The sequence below is a fragment of the Doryrhamphus excisus genome, chromosome 11 (assembly GCF_030265055.1).
Source record: "Doryrhamphus excisus isolate RoL2022-K1 chromosome 11, RoL_Dexc_1.0, whole genome shotgun sequence".
In the NCBI taxonomy this organism is placed as follows: Eukaryota; Metazoa; Chordata; class Actinopteri; order Syngnathiformes; family Syngnathidae; genus Doryrhamphus; species Doryrhamphus excisus.
This window is the reverse complement of record NC_080476.1, coordinates 13174151-13194754: the sequence shown is the minus strand read 5'-3', so window position 1 is coordinate 13194754 and position 20604 is coordinate 13174151. Positions and strand designations below refer to the sequence as shown.

At 43.5% G+C, this 20604-nt stretch overlaps 1 protein-coding gene across 1 annotated transcript in view; it reads left to right on the top strand.

Annotated features, from left to right (window-relative positions):
* pitpnab (phosphatidylinositol transfer protein, alpha b) overlaps window positions 1-20209 on the top strand; it is a 49468-nt gene extending 29259 nt beyond the window's left edge. Inside the window, exons 4-18 of the mRNA XM_058086711.1 lie at window positions 1948-2199; window positions 2297-2470; window positions 2823-2918; window positions 4848-5048; window positions 7861-7891; window positions 9768-9913; window positions 10921-11012; window positions 11362-11369; window positions 13944-14018; window positions 14966-15049; window positions 15116-15193; window positions 15282-15392; window positions 15462-15584; window positions 15664-15746; window positions 17224-20209. Coding sequence (XP_057942694.1) covers window positions 5032-5048; window positions 7861-7891; window positions 9768-9913; window positions 10921-11012; window positions 11362-11369; window positions 13944-14018; window positions 14966-15049; window positions 15116-15193; window positions 15282-15392; window positions 15462-15584; window positions 15664-15711 — 813 coding nt within the window. The 5' untranslated portion in view covers window positions 1948-2199; window positions 2297-2470; window positions 2823-2918; window positions 4848-5031 and the 3' untranslated portion in view covers window positions 15712-15746; window positions 17224-20209. The remainder of the gene's footprint in view (window positions 1-1947; window positions 2200-2296; window positions 2471-2822; window positions 2919-4847; window positions 5049-7860; window positions 7892-9767; window positions 9914-10920; window positions 11013-11361; window positions 11370-13943; window positions 14019-14965; window positions 15050-15115; window positions 15194-15281; window positions 15393-15461; window positions 15585-15663; window positions 15747-17223) is intronic.
* Window positions 20210-20604: the final 395 nt, after the last annotated feature.

Sequence of the window (20604 nt, the reverse complement as noted above, 5' to 3'; positions counted from 1 at the left end):
ATACGTCTGTTTGTAATATTTTGACTTTATTTTACATTACAAGAAGAAAGTCAGAGGGAAAAAGTCATAAATAAAAGCAGAACGGAATACTAAAGAAAAAAGCACGTCATTTTAGTCGCATAAATAGTCAACAAAAATGCGAAAATGCAAAAAAAAACTAAACAAGTTGTATTTTTTGTAAAACTTATGACACTTTTTCTCATAATATTACAGGTTTATTTTTGGAAAACTGGCTTTTTACTTGTGAAATTACGGCTGTTTGTAATATTTTGACTTTATTCTCATATAATTACATAGAAAATCACAGTTAACCTTTTATTGTAAAATTACAGTGAACTTTTCCATTTTTTCTGTTTTGTTTTCTTGTTAACTATTATTTAGATATTTTGCTCTAAAAGGATTGAAATATCAAAATGTTAGTGTTGCTTTACTGAGCAGCAGCGGCCCCTGCTGGCGGAGACAGGAATAATACATTTGCAATCAACTGTCCCATGCTTTGATGGCCCAGCCATCCCAGTCTGGTTCTTGTAGTCCAGTGGAATCATCCTCCAGTGGCGACCAGGCCCAAAAAGTGCGTGAAGTACTTGGTCCATCGCCGGCGTCCTCAAATCTGCTTTTCTTGTCTGCAACTTTTACTCCTGTGGGAACTTTTTTGAAGAACCCAGGGAGGTTCCACTTCCGCTTGTGGCCATCAAAGCCACCACAGTGCTCTTGGAGACAAGGAAGTGGTCTTCTGAGAGACAAAACAGGATGGTCCTATTTTGGCTTACCCGGGAGCTGGGAAGGTGTTGGCTGGCAGCCATGACGGGTAGTTGGAGGGCCACTTGTCAGGGATCCTGCCCCTCCTCTTGGTTGGCTTCTTTGAGACATCATGAACTTCCACCTCTTCTGTTGTGTCCTTCAGGGGGTTTCATATCAGTAGTATCAGATGTTCTTGGAAGTGAAATGTCCTGCATGGACCTGGCAGGCCCACGTGTCCTTGCGATGGTGGGTTCCGCAGGGCCTACTGTCAGGTCAGCTTTGGTTTTGCTATTCATCTTTCCTGAAATATTTCTAGAAGTACGATTAAAAAAGAAAACGGCGTCATTCCCAGACGGAAGAGTGGCTAGCTAGCTAGCTAGCTACCAAGACTAAGAAGATGAGTCTGCACTCTGGTCACTCTGGGGTTTTCACCATCGGAGTTGTTTGGTTTTTCCTCATTCTTTGGTGTTAACAAGCTTATACATCTCCGTGATGGACCATCTGCATCCACGTCAGTGTCAGCATCTCAGTGAGGGTCTTTGTGACCTTTCAGCTCCAAACAGCCGTAGTAGACTCTTCCACGCCTGTCTCCTCCCATGCCCACCTTTTATGGGGTCACGTCAAACCATTTTAATTGCCCGGGAACGTAGAGGAACCCTAACCGCCAAGCCAAACTAAAAATAGAGCTTGTTGCAAAATGTGACAGATTTATGTCTCTGGTCTCACACAAGGTTTGAAAGGCCCACCGGGCTCGGAAAGCTGGAGCCCCCGTCCAGGCCTCCGCTTCAGTGGAACCCGAAACTGGCGAGGCATGTGTTCGCCCTCAATCACGCCGGCAGAAGGTCAGACCGCTACAGTGTACCAGCGGGACCCCGCAGCCCCAAACCGGCTGGAAACATCTGGAAATCCTTTGCTTTTGGGATGGACGTCTTCTGGGAGACCATGTAGACCGGGGGGGGGGTTCCACGGCATATTCCCCAAAAAACGACACAAAAATCACAGCCATTTTACAAGAAGAAAGTCCAAATATTCCATGACGGAAGTTGACTTTATTGGAAAAGTCATAAATGAAAGCAGAACGGAATACTGAAGGAAAAAGGACGTCTTCTTAGTCGCATAAATAGTCAACAAAAATGCCAAAATACTACGAGAAAAACTAAACAAGTTGTATTTTTTGTAAAAGTTATGATGTTTCTCACTTTACAGCATCCCACCCTCCTCCCCCCGTCTTAAAAAGAGTGACCACCGTCCCGGTCCGCCAATCCAGAGGAACCACCCCAGATGTCGTCTCATTGTCCAGGGACTTAAGGAACTCTGAGGATCTTCTTGAGCACCTTGCCAACCTCAACCCCAGATCCAGGAGAGCCCACCGTGGGGTCCCACCTTGGGGTCCCCAGGCTGCTTCCTCATTGGAAGTCGAAGTGTTGCCTCCACCGGTCCGCAACATCTGGAGTCAAGGTCAGCGGCACACATCTCCACCAAACACGGTGTTGACAGCGTACCTTCACGCCTTCTTCAATGATGGACTGTTTTGGACAATCTTCTCTGTTCCCAGCATCCAAAGCAAGCTTCATAGATGAATGCTTGGGTGCGCTTGGTGTGGAAGAACAGCTTCTGGATGACCCGGAACGCTGTCATCATCTCCTGGATCCAACGTGGGGGGTCTTTTGACTTCACGCTTGAGCGTCCCTCAAGTGGAGTGGAAGCTGTGAAGTGTCCAGATACTTTTGTACGTACGCTCTATCTGCTCATCAATGTCCACGGCTGCGTTCAAGTGTCGAATGTGTACTTTAGTGTTTTTGCAGGTTTGTTAAAGGCTTCCATTGAGCGACCAGCAAAGTGAATGGAAGTGTTGTTACACAGCGACACCTGCTGGTGCGACGCCCACCATGCATGTTCTTGGTAGCTGGGGCCCCCTGTATGCAGTAGTGTGATTGATAATATTATCTTTTTATAGTATTAGAGGTGGCCCAATAGTGTATTTGTGTAGCTTTACTACTAATGACTGTACTGTACTGTACTGACTTGTTCATTTCAAATATTTTATGAATGACATCAACATTTTACCATCATTAATTCAGGCGCATCGCGGCTAGCCAAGGCAGACAATTGGCGCCTTTGTCAGCAGACCACCGCGAGATGCATTCACTGACACTCGGAACACAACAAGGAAAACAGTAAGTGGATATTTTTTATTCCATTGGTGCTGTTCATATACCGTTTATCATGTGTCCTGTCAGTCATATTTCTCTTCATTACGTCAACAACAAAAATGGCCATATTTTACACACAGTGTCAAATGGTGATTAATCTGATTAATGTGTGATCATTTTGAGTTATTTTCCAAGAAGCCGTGTGTCGCCGATTGTGTCATTGATGGATTCATACATCACACACACACACACACACACACACCAAGGTAACACTGAGGACACAACACTAGCATGGCTAAGTGATGTCATACTTTAGCATCATGCTAGGTTAGCCTATGTTAACTTACAGCTCCAGCCAGTCCTCAGACGCGTAGCGAAGCCTGCCTTTTTACAGAGCGATGGGCGTGCGTGTAGAGGGGGCGGGGTCAGACATGGCGTCATGTCCTTGAAGACTTTTTCATTCATGATGCGTTTGAGTGCCTTTTTCTCTCAAAATTAGAGAACTCTGAAGTCAGATGACTTTGATTGACATTAAAAAAGACACTTTTGTATAACTGGGGAATTTTAACGCAACGTAAGCGTGATGATGAGGATGATGATGCTGATGCTGACAAGCGGATGCTGGCAGTCGGATGCAGATGTGCTATAAATACAACAGCAGCTCACTGTTACATAATACACACACACACACACACACACACACATCCGCTGAACTCTGGGACGTCGGTGTAGATTATTAAAGGGCCCGAGACACTTAGTCACCATCTCCAGCCTGGACTGGCGGGTGGGACCATGTGGTCCCATGTGGTCTCAGTGGGACATCTGGAGGTCTCTGAGATGATTGAGGTCACTACTCTGGCCACAACATTAGGTACACATTGACAGAGTATGCCATTCTGCTTTGGCAAGGATAATATGTATACTCGCAGACTATTATTAATAACACTAAAGACTATCATAATATTAGTCGTAATTGAAGTATTAATGGTTGTCGTTTTATGAAAATGGAAAAAGTTGTAATGCAGGGGTGGGCAAACTTTTTGACTCATGGACCGCGTTGAGTTAACAAAATTGTGCGGGGGGCCAGAACATATATTTAACACACACACACACTATTTTACACTCTAATTTTATTTTATAAAAGTGTCATACTATCAGCTATATGTTCTCATTTCCCTCAAATGACGAAATGTAATTTTACTTTTTTTTTTTTTACTGAATAAGACATGTTAAAAGTTGAGATACTCTGAAAGTAACTGGCGGGCCGGATTCAAACACTTGGTGGGCCGCATGTGGCCCCCGGGCCGTAGTTTGCCCACCCCTGTTCTAATGTGTTGGAGAATAAAGTCAAAATATTAATATTTAATAAATATTAATACATATTAATAAAATGTTATTAATATTAAATAACATCATAATTACAAAAGGAAAACCAACATGAAAAATAAAGTTTGGGAAAAAGTTCTAATTAGATATTTCTGATACCTGATATCAGTATAATCAGCAGTCATAGCAAATATGTACTACTACATACAAATATTACTATACTATACTAATAATTACATAGTTACAAATCCAACCCCCCCACCCCCAAAAAAAAACATCCTCGTCTCTCTCACGGAGACTCGACGCGTCATCGTGACGTCACACTGTGCCGCAGCCGGATAGGCTGGGCTGCGTGGTGACACGCCGTGTGCGCGCGCCTGCGTGTGACGTCAGCGTTGGCTGCGATGACGCAAAGGGCAGCGGGAAGCAGCACGTGACGTTTATGTATGTAAATATACAGTAATATACAGTATATATATATTGTACATATATATGAGGTGTTTTATCACTGTTATTGTTATGAATATGACTGTTTGAGTCCTATCGATGTCTGCTCTTCTTTTATTGGAACCCCCCCCCTCCTCCTCTTCCTCCTCCTCCTCTTCCTCTGGGCCGGGTGCTGTTCAGCCAGTCGGCGGCTTGCGGTTCTAGAATGACATAGAGGGTGGGTGGGGGCGATGTGAGCTGCAGGGACACAAGAAGAAGAAGAAGAAGAAGAAAAAGAAGAAGAAAGAGGGCGAGCAGGCATCGACGACGCGCTTCCGGACCTTCATTAATTTCCCCGCCATTGGACATCCACAGCGCGGCAACGATGCTCATCAAGGAATTGTAAGTATGCTGATTGACGATGGATTCCCGCCGTATTTCCCGCCGTATTCCCGCCTGCACATGCAGCGCGGGAGATGAGGGCTGTTGCATCATCACCCTCATCCTCCTCACTCGCGGCAGCCGGCGGTGCCCTTCATCTTTAGCATCGTGCGCGGACACAACGGATGCTAGCATGCGGTCGTACGCTATGGGTGCCCGATGCCTGATGGCCGTGCGTGTGCGCGCGTACACCCCCTCCATGCTCGTCCCCGCGGTCTTGATGCTTGATGGTGGTGTTGGTGAAGGTGAAAGCGCTGACACAGGGCGACTCCGGAGGAATGCGCCTCTTATTAAGCCCCCCCCCCCCCTCCGTGCCGTGGGTGGGTGCCGCTAAGATGGGGGGGGGGGGGTGTTAGGTTTTAGCACCTGCCGCAGGAGAGGATGGAGCCAGGCCCGCTTAGCGCCAAGCAGCTGGTGCTTCCAGCAAGGGCAAGGCCGGCACATCATGGAATTCATCACGGAATTCATCATGGAATTCATCATGCGGCACGTCAGCCGGCTTTAATGCTCTTAATGTCTGGAAGCTGGACAAATATTTCCATAAACAGCCTGCTTGGGAATTCATCAATAAATGGCAGACACGGATCAGCCGGGATGGCCTGGAGCCATCAGGGAGAGTCTGGCCTGCTAATGAATGAAGGAATGAATGAATGAATGAATGAATGAAACGCTGGCCCGGATGGAGGTGAAGAACAGCAACGCATCTTTGCTGGCTTCCGGTGGGTACCGGAGGTGGGGGGCAGGTCTTGAGTCTTAAGTCAAGACATGGGGTCTCAAGTCCAGACAGGTCTAGGCAGGGACCCGGATCAGATTCTGATGGTATGATAACCTTGGCCAAAGTATGAGGGTCACATTGAAAAAGCAGATCTGAGATTTGGAGAATAAAAGTGCTAATATTAGCTTTGCCCAAGGCCCCCGTTTCATAGCTGTCTCAGGCGATGCCTGTTACGATCCCATATTAAAATAAGATAATATTTTGAAAATAAAGATGTGAATCATGTCAATAAAGTCAGAAATTTATGAGAAAAAACACACAATATTACAAGAATAAAGCCATAATATTTATGAATAATTTAATATCTATTTTACTATTTTATTTCTTAAATGATCTTTTAGTTTTGGGTTAAATTCAATTTGTACCTTTATTTATTGTATTTTATTTTTACTTTTTTTTTTTTACTAGTTTGTCCAGCACTTTGGAAACTCTGTTTATAAAATGTGCTATAAAAATAAAGTGGATTGGATGAAAATAATATACAGGCATTGGCTGAGACAGCTATGAAAATGGGGCCATTTGTCGTCACAATATTATGATGTTTTTTTCTCTTCAAATTTCGACTTCAATCCCGTAAAATGACGTCTCCGTTTTTCTCCGTTTTTGCTGCTTTTTGTTATTTTTCTTGTGAAATGCTAATAAAGTAATGCTATTACTAGAACGTCCCACCAGACAACAAAAAATCAGGCATCTCTTTGGACACCCCCGATTTGCAGCACGTACATTCCTGCATATGGCAGTCCTCCACCGGGACATGTCCACGTTTGTGCCGCTCCTCCGAGCAGCAGCTGGCCTTCCGTCCGTCCATTGTCTGTTTGGGATTGGGCCACAGATTACGGGAGCGTGTGGCGAGCAGGACGTGGGATTATGTGAAACTGGGCATAGAGCGCCGCGGTACAAAAAAAAAACAAAGCTGCATATTTCGCAGCGTGGCGGCCATCATGTTTGGGACCTTCTCAACGAGATGGTCCTCTTTTTGGGCGAGTGTAGGACAACCACAGGGAGGGAGTTAGTTGGGCCGCTTACGTACGAAGACTGTAGTAACGGTACTACGTGGACCTACTGGAGCCGTCCAATGTTCGCTTTTGAAGTTCTGGGTTCCGACTAGGCTTTGCTACACATCTTAAAAGCTTGGCTAACGCTGTGTATGTATGTAACTATGTACACACACCATTTTGGATTTTTTGAAGCAGGCTTTGCTACATCTTTAAATAAAGTCCTCCCGACTATCAGACTTGTACGTTTGATCGTTCTAGTTTTCTTCAGCGAAGGTGCTAGCTTAGCATGATGTTACTGTTAAATGCCGTTAGCGCTTTAGCATCATATACTGTAACTATGCTGGTGTCGCTAACATTTAGGGATTTGAAATTAGGATCCATCTTCAAGATTGCAGATATCCACAAAAAATTTTGTCCGAACTCCAAATGTCCGTAGTGTTTGATGTTAGAGGTTCCAAGTGCGTTTTTTTTAACAAGCTAGCAACATTTGGTAGCTTCGAAGCCCGCTGAAGTGAAGCTTCGGTGAAGTTTAGCGTGATTGGAACGTCAACGTTTTGTGCGACTTATTTAAGAAGAATGTATAAAACAATACCAAGTAGGCTTCGCTACGCATCTTCAAATCACGGCCGGAGCTTTGCCGACAATCCGCCAGTCAGCTTCAGACGTGGGAGCTGGAAGGTTTGCAGCCAAGTTGCTAACCTAGCATGATGCTAAAGTGTAACGTTAGCACGTTAGCATCCACTATATATATATATATATGTATCCACTATATACTACTATACTATATACTATGTGTGTATAATGGCTACATGCTAGCTAGCTTGCCTAGCGGGCACCATGTCATGCCATGGTGGGAAAGACCTGGTTTCAAGCCCCAGTCGGGCACTTCATAAACTTCCATCATAAACTTGGGGATAAGCAGCATAGAAAATGAATGGAGGGATGCTTTGTTTATTATTTTCATATTAATGTCTTTTTTTCTACACTTTTTGTCTTCCAGCCGTGTGATTCTTCCGATCTCAGTGGAAGAGGTAAGTTTTACTTTGTCTTGTTTGCTTTCTATGGAGGTCTTTATTAGCGTTAGCATTTTCTACATGTGAACCTCAGGTGAAGATATTTCAAGGACAAAGCCGTGTTACATTTTTGGCATGAAGCGACGTTCCGTGAGCATATCATTCCTCCAAGAGGACTAAGTCTCACAGTGTTCCTCTCCATGACGAGGCACCGCGCCGCCGCAGATGATGACACATTTGAGGTCACGGCCTGAAGGCGTCTGAGACGCATCTACTCCTTTGACCTTCAATCTTCTTCCCATCCAAACGCATCACTTCCACTACGGAGGCCACGACTTTGGATGCGCGGGCATCTGGATCTCTCGCCACAATTTAGGGGGGGGTTGGAGTGTGCACGAGTGCTGCCGGCACTGTGGAGCTGTGGTTCACTGCGTGGAAAGATGGATTCCAACATGTAATGTGAAACTGTGACGCAGTGCATCACCCCCCCCCCACCCCCCCCCCCCCACCCCGACCCCCCAAAGTGGGCCGCATTGACATTTTTTATGACAGTCAAAGAGCGGCACTCGTGCACACTACCAACATGCATGATGTGTCATCAGGAGGTGTCAGTGAACGCACCTCCACTCTATCTTCACCGCCTTGCGGAAGAGCAAATCAGCATCCGGGCGTCGCCAAAGGGTGCAGGCGGCTTTGTAGGAGAGGTTAGACGTGGATTAGATGCGATTAAGAGCAGCTCGCGTTGCTCCACGTGCACTCAAGGATCACAAAGATGGAGAAGGAATGAAGATCATCTAAGACCGCTGTACAGTCTAAGGAACAGCGGCAACACATCTGGACTCATGTTTGGGAATAAAGTCTAAATATTGACTTTTACCACATGAGGAAAAATAACAACATTTTAGTTGAAATACAGTAAACCTTGGATATATCGGACTCGGATATATCGGAAATTCGCTCACAGAACCGATTTTTCTGTAATGCATTTCCAATAAAAATTCATTGCATATATCGGATTTTTTATAACGGATTTCGCCTATTTCGGACAAAATCTCCAGTCCCGTTCCAATGCATTTCCATGAAATTTCCCTCGCATATATCGGATGGCCGCATCGTGGCGCTCCGATTCGCCGAATCGTGACAGGCCGCTATACGACGTCATTTGCAGCGTTTGCAGCGTTGCAAATACGCGCGTCCAGGTACATTGGAAACATAGTCAAGGAAGTGCCTTTTTATAACGGATAAAATCCGATTTACGCATATACCGGATATAAATCCCATATATGCGTAAAACGGACATTTTCCGGTATACGCATATAACGGATTTCGCTTATATTGGACAAAAACCAGTGGGAACAATTGAATCCGATATATCCGAGGTTTACTGTAGAACAAAGATGTTTTATTATGAGGTTGGGTAAGAAGTTGGAATATTGTGTAAAAGTCCAAATATTATGAGAATAAAGTGATAATATTACCAGAAGAAAATTTAGGGGAGAAAGTCAAAATAGTTGGGAAGGTAAAGGTAAAAAATAATGTCATTTTATCAGCATAGAGCTGAAATATTGAAGACAAAATACGTTCATTTTTCATTCATATTAATAAGAGAAACAAAAGAAAACAAAAAATAATCACAGTGAAGAAGTTCTAACATGATGGGAATAATAGTCCTAATATAACGAGAAGAAAATTTACCAGAAGGAAGTATAAATATTATAAATATATGTTAAAAACACAGCAAAAGTCAGCATGAACAATATGCTTTCCACGACATGACAAATAATAGAAAATATGAGCGTAGCAGGTTGCATCCTTTCCTTTTTCGCAACGTGGCCTTCGCTGGCCGCATGAATAAAACATTGTCTTTGTCATTTGTTGCAATCCTCCTAACCAGTACCAAGTGGGCCAGCTGTATTCCGTGGCCGAGGCCAGCAAGAACGAGACGGGCGGCGGCGAAGGCGTGGAGGTGCTAAAAAATGAGCCCTATGAGAAAGATGGCGAGAAGGGACAGTACACGCACAAAATCTACCACCTGCAGAGGTAAGAACGCACACCCTCCAACCCATACCGCACGTGTACGGAAGGGACCCTCGGTTGACCTGGGAGGACCCCAAGGACCCCAACACAGATGCTATTCATAAGCCGCCCCTCCCCTCCGTAGTAGAGCAAGGAAAACGTTTTTTTATTTTATTTTTATACAAAGTCAAAATGTTGGACTCTAACATTGCAATATAATATTTATAATATAATATTATAAATATTATAAACAATATTTATAACATATAAATATCACTTTAGGAGCAAAAAGTTTAAATATTCAAGAAATATTAAATATATTAAATAATGTACTATTAAATATAAAAAAAAACAAAAAAATTAAATTAGGTTGCAGAAAATATTGTATTAAATTATGATAAGATGTGGAAAAAATTATGTCATTTTAGTAGCATAAAGTTGAAATATTAAGGAAATAATTTTTGAAGTTATAATATTTAAAAAAAGCAACAAAACAAAATAAAGTTTGTAAAATTAACTTGGGGAATAAGTCATAACATTAGCTAAAAAAAATTAGCTAGAAAATTAACAAAATTAGCATGGGGACAGAACGCTTCTTAGCTTTAGCCATCATGAGGGCTGACCGTGTCAATGCCTGACAGAAAATGAGAATTTGGCATATTTTGGCTTTTATAGTCTGTGGTCTTACATTTTTGATCAGGTGAAAAACAACCTATTTCACGTTTATATTATTTATTACAAATTCCAAATGTTTTTGTAACCCCCCCCCCTTAAAACCTCGTGAAGGTCCTAATATGCAAAATGCATTTAAATCTAGCCATTTTTGGTCAGGTATGATATTAAGTAGCGACACCAGGGGTCAAGGTCAAAGTATGCAATATCTCTGTAAGGTTGATAGGTTGATGATCCCTGGGGCTCCCGTTGGAGGGTGGAGGTGTTCCTAATGTTGTGGCTCAGTGGATGCTCAAAATGAATGAATGTTCAAAACCCAAACCAAACGCTGTTTCAACGCTGTGTCCCTCGTTCTGCAGTAAAGTTCCATCATTCGTCAGAATGCTGGCCCCCGCCTCGGCCCTCAACATCCACGAGAAAGCCTGGAATGCATACCCATACTGTCGCACAGGTAACGCACACACAAGCGAGCATCATTTTTCCCAGGGAGATTTTGACCAGTAAACGTAGCAAACACACGTATGAACCCCAAAGATGGCTGCCGACACTAATGGCCACGTCATCTACAACTTCTTGGGTCTGTTTGCTTTCTGTGGCGCCTTCGTGGAGGGATGAATTATTTACTCATGTGGGGTGGGGGGGCGTCACCTGATACTCCCTCTCAAGCTGACATCACACACACACAAATACACACACACAAATACACACACTTGTATCCCTCCAAATGTTTCTCATTCGTGTTTTTCTTTGTTTTTCCACGTCTGCCTGCCTCCCTGCGTTCTTTCATCGGGGAAACAAAGTCATCACTGTAAGTACCACGCTCTCATCAACAACGTACACACCACACGCCTCTGACTGGCGCTGGGGTGGAAATATGAACTCCTGGAGTCGGATACCGTCACCGTCTGTGTCTTTCTCACCTGAAAGTATATATATATATATATATATATATATATATATATATATATATATATATATACAGTGAAGAAAATAAGTATTTGAACACCCTGCTATTTTGCTATTTCTCCCACTTAGAAATCATGGAGGGGTCTGAAATTTTCATCGTAGGTGCATGTCCACTGTGAGAGAGATAAACTAAAAGAAAAATCCAGAAATCACAATGCATGATTTTTTAACAATTTATTTGTGTGATACAGCTGCAAATAAGTATTTGAACACCTGAGAAAATGAATGTTAATATTTGGTACAGTAGCCTTTGTTTGCTATTACAGAGGTCAAACGTTTCCTGTAGTTTTTCACCAGGTTTGCACACACTGCAGGAGGGATCTTGGCCCACTCCTCCACACAGATCTTCTCTAGATCAGTCAGGTTTCTGGGCTGTCGCTGAGAAACACGGAGTTTGAGCTCCCTCCAAAGATTTTCGATTGGGTTCAGGTCTGGAGACTGGCTGGGCCATGCTAGAACCTTGATATGCTTCTTACGGAGCCACTCCTTGGTTTTCCTGGCTGTGTGCTTCGGGTCGTTGTCGTGTTGGAAGACCCAGCCACGACCCATCTTCAATGCTCTGACAGAGGGAAGGAGGTTGTTCCCCAAAATCTCACAATACACGGCCCCAGTCATCCTCTCTTTAATGCAGTGCACTCGTCCTGTCCCATGTGCAGAAAAACACCCCCAAAGCATGATGCTACCACCCCCATGCTTCACAGTAGGGATGGTGTTCTTCGGATTGTACTCTTCATTCTTCTTCCTCCAAACACGCTTATTGGAATTATGACCAAAAAGTTCTATTTTGGTCTCATCTGACCATAAAACTTTCTCCCATGACTCCTCTGTATCATCCAAATGGTCATATGCAAACTTAAGACGGGCCTTGACATGTGCTGGTTTAAGCAGGGGAACCTTTCGTGCCATGCATGATTTCACATCATGACGTCTTAGTGTATTACCTACAGTAACCTTGGAAACGGTGGTCCCAGCTCTTTTCAGGTCATTGACCAAGTCCTGTCGTGTAGTTCTGGGCTGATTCCTCACCTTTCTTAGAATCATTGAGACCCCACGAGGTGATATCTTGCATGGGGCTCCACTCCGATTGAGATTGACCGTCATGTTTAGCTTCTTCCATTTTCTAATGATAGCTCCAACAGTGGACCTTTTTTCACCAAGCTGCTTGGTAATTGCTCCGTAGCCCTTTCCAGCCTTGTGGAGGTGTACAATTTTGTCTCTGGTGTCTTTGGACAGCTCTTTGGTCTTCGCCATGTTACAAGTTAAAGTCTTACTGATTGTATGGGGTGGACAGGTGTCTTTATGCAGCTAACGACCTCAAACAGGTGCATCTGATTCAGGATGATACATGGAGTGCAGGTGGACTTCTAATGGGCAGACTAACAGGTCTTTCAGGGTCAGAATTCTAGATGATACACAGGTGTTCAAATACTTATTTGCAGCTGTATCACACAAATAAATTGTTAAAAAATCATGCATTGTGATTTCTGGATTTTTCTTTTTAGTTTATCTCTCTCACAGTGGACATGCACCTACGATGAAAATTTCAGACCCCTCCATGATTTCTAAGTGGGAGAAATAGCAAAATAGCAGGGTGTTCAAATACTTATTTTCTTCACTGTATATATAAGTATACAAGTGTATAAGTATATAAGTATACGCTCCAGGTCACCACAGAGGCTTGTCTGTCCACCAATCAACATACTTTACTGGCTAGCCCCGCCCCAATTAGCGTACGGCCCGTATTGGCCCGCTGCACATTCTAAAATTATAATTTCAAAAGAAGATTTAAAAAACAGCAGAAATGGAAATACATTTTTACAAGAATAAAGTAAAAAAAAAAGTTCGGGAAAAAAGTTGCAACTTTGCAAATAACGTCATAATAATACGAGGAAATATTTCACTAGTAGAATTTTTTTAATGTTAAGTTGTGAGAAACAAAACATCAAATAAAGTTGTAATTCTTTGGAAATTAGGTTGCTGCAAAAGTTCGAATGTTATGAGAATAAAGTCCAAATATGGGAATATCGTCTTCATTATGAGAATCAATTTCAAAGAAGAAAGTGGAAATAATTTAAAACTAAAAAAAACAACAGCAGCAGCAAAAATGGGGAAAAACTGCTGTAATTTTACCAGATGAAATGAAATCCAATTCATTGTATTCTTATTTAGGCCTTAAACCTGGATTATGTGGTGAGAGAACAACGGCAAATGAAGAGAGACCAATCTAATATAATCTTCACTTTTATTCAAAATGGAGAATGGACATTTTCATGGGTGAATTCGTGGGTGACTTTAACCATTGCCAGAACACCCCCCGTACCCCCTCCCCCCGTTCCCCCCAAGAGCAGTACCCGGAAGTGTATTTGGGTGTTGTACTTCTGTGTCAACTTAACGGTTTGTGTTGTTGTCTGTGCAGAATGAATACATGAAGGACAACTTCCTGATCAAGATCGAGACATGGCACAAACCCGACTTGGGACATCTGGAAAACGTAATCATCTGTCAAAGATTCCGCCTCTTCCTCGTTGCTCGTTGGCAGAAACCATGTTTCTTTATGCTGCCTGATATTTAGCTTTAGTTTCCTTAAAGCTTTCAAGACATTTTCTCATTCAGTCGCATGTAAAAGTTGATCACCGAGTGTATTTCAAAACACAGCAGCACCAGAACCAATGTTGGACTCGCGCTAAGGCGCTAACTGCTTTAAAAGCACTGTTGGGTTTCTGGTAAACAAAAGTGGGCACAAGGGAGGCTAACGTGCTGGACTTTCACACTGGCAGCTGGGGAGCAACATTTTATAGCGCATACAGAGCCGGATGGGAAGCAACATTTTACAGCGCATACAGAGCCGGATGGGGAGCAACATTTTAAAGCGCATACAGAGCCGGATGGGAAGCAACATTTTAAAGCACATCCCGAGCCCAATGGGAAGCAACATTTTAAAGCGCATACAGCGCCAGATGTGAAGCAACATTTTATAGTGCATACAGAGCCGGATGGGGAGCAACATTTTACAGCGCATCCCGAGCCGGATGGGAAGCAACATTTTATAGCGCATACAGAGCCGGATGGGAAGCAACATTTTATAGTGCATACGGAGCCGGATGTGAAGCAACATTTTATAGCGCATACAGAGCCGGATGGGGAGCAACATTTTATAGCGCATACAGAGCCGGATGTGAAGCAACATTTTATAGCGCATACAGAGCCGGATGTGAAGCAACATTTTATAGCGCATACAGAGCCGGATAAGGAGGAACATTTTAAAGCGCATACAGAGCTGGATAACGAGGAACATTTTATAGCGCATACAGAGCTGGATAAGGAGGAACATTTTAAATCGCATACAGAGCCGGATGGGAAGCAACAATTCAAAGCGCATACAGAGCCGGATGGGGAGCAACATTTTAAAGCGTCACAAAGCTGTTGGTTCTGTTCCAGGTGCACGGCTTGGATGCAGAAACCTGGAAGAAGGTGGACGTGGTCTACATCGACATTGCGGACAGAAGCCAAGTGGAGCCCAAGGTGAGGAGCACAGAGAACATCACACGCAGAGCCTCGGGATGATTTCACCTTCTTGTCTCCGTGCAGGACTACAAGTCCGAGGAGGATCCCTGCAGGTTTAAGTCCATGAAGACAGGGCGAGGCCCTCTAGGACCAGACTGGAGGGTACGGACCGTCTCTAAGACACGGCCTCACGTTTCTTTATGGATTATATCTCATATATCCGCACATTGGCACGTCCATGTTCCTGCAGAAGGAGCTCCCCAACAAGAAGGACTGCCCACACATGTGTGCCTACAAGCTGGTCACGGTCAAGTTCAAGTGGTGGGGCCTGCAGAACAAAGTGGAGAACTTCATACAAAAGGTTTGTGGACTCCAGCGCCTCCCGGTGGATGAATGCGGTCACGCATGTGACTTTCTTTTGTGTCGGCAGCAAGAGAAGCGTTTGTTCACCAACTTCCATCGTCAGCTCTTCTGCTGGATCGACAAGTGGATCGACTTGAACATGGAGGACATCCGCCGCATGGAGGAGGAGACGCGCAAGGAGCTGGACGAGGTCAAAGATTGCGGCGTCTTAAGGTGGAGCTTGTCTCCTGTTGCAACTCCGTTGTGAGTCTTGTGTCTCCTTCGTGTAGATGAGAGTGAAGGACCCCGTCAAGGGCATGGTGGCGCTGGAGGACTGAGGGCCGTCCAGACTGTGAATGCTGCTGCTCATCAGGTGAGGGCCCAGGCGGGTCAGCAGTCAGGCCAAAAGTGATGCTTTATGTGTGTGTAGCTTTAATGCTAACAAGCTGTGTTTGTGTACTTTTCACATGTACACGTGTACTTCCACACATGTCCAACTAATAGAGACCATATATCGCATGCTAGGTCCTCACATTCAGAAGGATACAAACATTAGCAACACTAGCGTAGCTATGTGATGCTAACGTGCTAACATGACACCTACCATGCTAGGTCGTAACATTCACGAAAGGGACAGGAGGACACAAACGTTAGCAACACTAGCATAGCTACATGATGCTAATGTGCTAACATGACACCCGCCATGCTAGGTCGTAACATTCAGGAGTGGGACAGGAGGACACAAACGTTAGCAACACTAGCATAGCTACATGATGCTAACGTGCTAACATGACACCCGCCATGCTAGGTCCTAACATTCAGGAGTGGGACAGGAGGACTCAAACATTAGCAACACTAGCATAGCTACATGATGCTAACGTGCTAAGATGACACCCGCCATGCTAGGTTGTAACATTCAGGAGTGGGACAGGAGGACACGAACGTTAGCAACACTAGCATAGCTACGTGATGCTAACGTGCTAACATGACACCTACCATGCTAGGTCGTAACATTCAGGAGTGGGACAGGAGGACACAAACCTTAGCAAGACTACCATAGCTACAGGATGCTAACGTGCTAAGATGACACCCACCATGCTAGGTCATAACATTCAGGAGTGGGACAGGGGGACACAAATGTTAGCAACATTAGCATAGCTACGTGATGCTAACGTGCTAACATGGCACCGTCCATGCTAGGTCCTAACATTCAGGAGTGGGACAGGAGGACACAAATGTTAGCAACACTAGCATAGCTACGTGATGCTAACGTGCTAACATGACACCCACCATGCTAGGTTGTAACATTCAGGAGGGGGACAGGAGGACACAAACGTTAGCAAGACTAGCATAGCTACGTGATGCTAATGTGCTAACATGACACCCACCATGCTAGGCCCTAACATTCAGGAGTGGGACAGGAGGACACAAACGTTAGCAAGACTAGCATAGCTATGTGATGCTAACATGCTAACATGACACCTACTATGCTAGCTTAGCACATTGACTGAAGCAAAGCTCAGTGATCAAAGTTGCAGATCCCACGTCTGTAGCTGACTGACAGTTGGAAGTAGTCCCAGCTTGATTTTAAGATGTGTAGCGAAGCCTTGTTTACATCATGGTGTACCTTATTTGGCAAGACCGAGATACAACGTGATCCAACTTATTCGCCTTCTCACCTGGCAGCTTTCTCTGTTGCCATGCCAACAGCAAGAAGCCATCAAACTTTATTTTAAGATTTGTAGCGAAGCCTGTTTTTTTTCTTAGAAATTAGGGGCGGGTCAGAGGCGGTACCATCTTCAGTGAGTGAGAGCGGCCCCTGTAATGTTTCCCTCGCTGATGTCTTTCAGACGGTACACGGAGACACCAGCGGATTCACATCCTCCTCTCATCCCGACCTGACGCTACAAACCGGCCAGCCGGTCCCAACGCCGACCCTTTCCCACCCCATCCCTCGGTACTGTCTGGTTTTCAGGGACGTGGACCCGCTAGACTCCTAGTCTCTCGCCTCCTTTGGACGCACTGAGGCGTCCGGTAGATCCATCCATCCATCATCCATTCTTTCATCCATCCATCATCCATCCATCCATGGAATCATCACCACAGAGAGCCGTGTTATTCATCTGTCAGAAATGTAGGATTTAAAAAATATTCCAATGTTGTACATACAGAAACACCGTAAGGCGGGGGGGAAGTCATTGTATTGAATAATGCAGTATTTATATACTGTACATATAAATATATATATAATATATATATACATATATAGTATATTAACAGGGTTTTTAAGATGATTTTGTCAGTGAGTTTATCTGTGGACTTTTTACCCACCCGCCTTTTTTATTTCATTACGTGGTAGCTTTACTTCCTTTTGTGTCGTAAAAACGCACGTCTCTTCGTTTTCATCCCCTGGCGTCACTTCCGAGGGCAGGCATTGGCTTCTATTCTGCTGCTGTGGCGTGCTTTGGCGTGCTGTGGCGTGCTGTGGCGTGCTGTGGCGTGCTTTGGCGTGCTTTGGCGTGCTGTCATTAAAAGGTGGCGCAAACTTCACATCTCCAGCCTGCTTTCCACTCATTGAGGAGTTGAAGGAACCAGGAAAAAGCAGCTTTTGCCGCCCTGCTGGCGTCGGGCCGGGGGTGTCCAAAGTGTGGCCCAGAAGCCATTTGCGGCCCACAAATTGTAAAAATATAATTTAAGGAGGAACAGCAAATAAATATACAACAACAGCAAAAATGGAAAAATCTTAATCATTGAACAGGAATAAAGTTAAAGAATAAAGATATTAAGAGAAAAATGGTGATCTGATGAGAAAAAGATCATTTGAAGAGAATAACGTCTAGCCCACGCCAAGCCACAGTTCAACTCTCAACCCCAACTTCCTGTCACCTAGCGTTGGAACACGTATACAGCAGCACACGAGCACAACTCTTATTTATGTCTTATTTTCTCTTATCATGTTTATTACGTTGGCTAATAGGAGTGTAAAGGTGACTATGGGGCTGTTATATCATGTCTAGAGGGCTCTAATGATGTTAAATGGTACATTTTCAATGTTTGCTGTTGCTTATTTGTGTACTGTTCTTGCTAAATAGTACTTTTACACTGAAAAGCAAATCGTAAATGCCCTCGGGGGCCGCACTTTGGACACCCGTGGTATCCGTGGATCAGTATCAGTGTTCCAGACTGGACCTCTGGGTGGAAACGCGGCATCTCTCCAGTGGATAAACGCTCTTATCCAGCGATAGCAATAACTGCCATGATCCTTTCCAGAGCTCACGTGTTGCTGGTCTTGATGCTGCTCATGTTTGTCGTGGTGGTCGGTGTGGTGCATGAGCGTATACGCTACGTGCATGCGTGGCGTTTCATGGCGTGACGTGTTCACCACGTCCGGGGAGGGATGATGATCTTGCAACCTCGGTTTTAGTTTCTTTTGTTTTTGTTATTGTTTGTTTTGTTTTCCCTTTGTTCCCTGCGTTGTCACAGTCGGTGTCAATCATTCACATGACAGCCAAAAAGGTCACTTCAAGGATTCATCCATATGGATCATTTAATGCTGACTGGTTATTATATATGTATATATTCAATACGTCATGACTTGTAGGTGACCACACACACACACATTCATATATATATATGTGTGTGTGTGTGTGTGTGTACACACACACAGATATGGACCCACAGATATGGAAATCTACCACAACAGAGGGTCATATTATCTGAAATATTGATAAAGTTGGAAATTTCTGAAAAAAATCTTGTAATTTTACGAGAATAATGTAAATTTATGGGCCAAAAAATGTTAATATTAGGTGAAGAAATGTGTAAATTGAGGAGAATAAAGTCTGAAATTTATGATAAAAATCTTGTAATATTTCAACAGTAATGTACATTTTGGGGGGAAAATATAATATAATATAAATAAAATATAATATTAAAAGAATAAAGTTGTAAATTTATTTGAAATAACTTGTAATCGTATGAGAATAAAGTTGTAAATTCATGTCAATAAAGTTGTAAATGTATGAGAAAAATCCCGTAATATGAGAAGAATAAAGTCGTAAATATATTTGAAAAAACTTGTATAAGTGAATAAAGTTGTAAAGTCAGCAGAATAAAATCATAATATCACGGGAATAAAATCGTAAATTTTTTTTTCTTCCTGTAAATTTACGTCTTTTTTCGGTTAATTTTATTTACTTTATTTATTTATTAATTTTATTGTCATAAATTTACAAATGTATTCTCGAAAAGTTACGACTTTATTCTCGTAATATTCCGACTTTTTCTTGTAAATTTACAGTTTGATTCTCGTGCTTTTTCAACGTCTGACTTTATTGTCGTAATAATACAAGTTTTTTCTCGTAAATTCACGACTTTGTTCTCAAAACGTTTTTTCTCCAAGTGGTCCTATACTCCGTCGTAGAAGTCAATGTCCTGCCGCTCACGAAAAGATGATTCTGCTCTTGGGGATGTTTTTCCGCTTGTCACCACACGGGGCGCTGCGGTGCGCCCGGGGCGGGACACCACATTTTCAAGCAATCAGTATTTTTGTTGTAAATGTTGTGTTAGCGATGTTGTCCGTCTGAACTCGGCAGGGGACGTCTAATCGATCCAGTGGAAGATAGCAAAACGTTCAAGGCCACGATGACACCAAACAAAGCAAACACGGGAAGCTTTTTAGCTCCGTCTTGGACTTTTTCCTCTCTCACTCTCATTAGCGTGCCCCCCCCCCCCCCTTGCTTTTTGTTCTTATATTGTGGATTTGTGCCTTTTTTTGTCATCTTAATCTTCCAATAACACAAACTGTACATTGGAGACATGAATAAAAACAATTAAGCAAAGAAAATGTATTTTATTTTCTATTTTATTCCTCGGAATTGGAGCAAATCATTTGAAGCTGTTTGTATGACTCAGCACACACACACACACACACACACACACTCACGGTGGAGCAGTAATGGCAGAATTAATCAAGCTTTGGTTGGCAAAGCTTACGTTTAAATCCTGATTACGAGGCCCGAGGTTACACATTCTGTGGGACATTAAAGAGGCTAAAAATGTTGGGTTTTAATGTTTTCATGCTGGTCAAAGATCCTCTATCTGTAACAGGTGCGCCTTCTACACAAACACAAGTCAAAGATCCTCTATATGTAACAGGTGTACCTTCTACACAAACACAAGTCAAAGATCCTCTATATGTAACAGGTGTACCTCCTACACAAACACAAGTC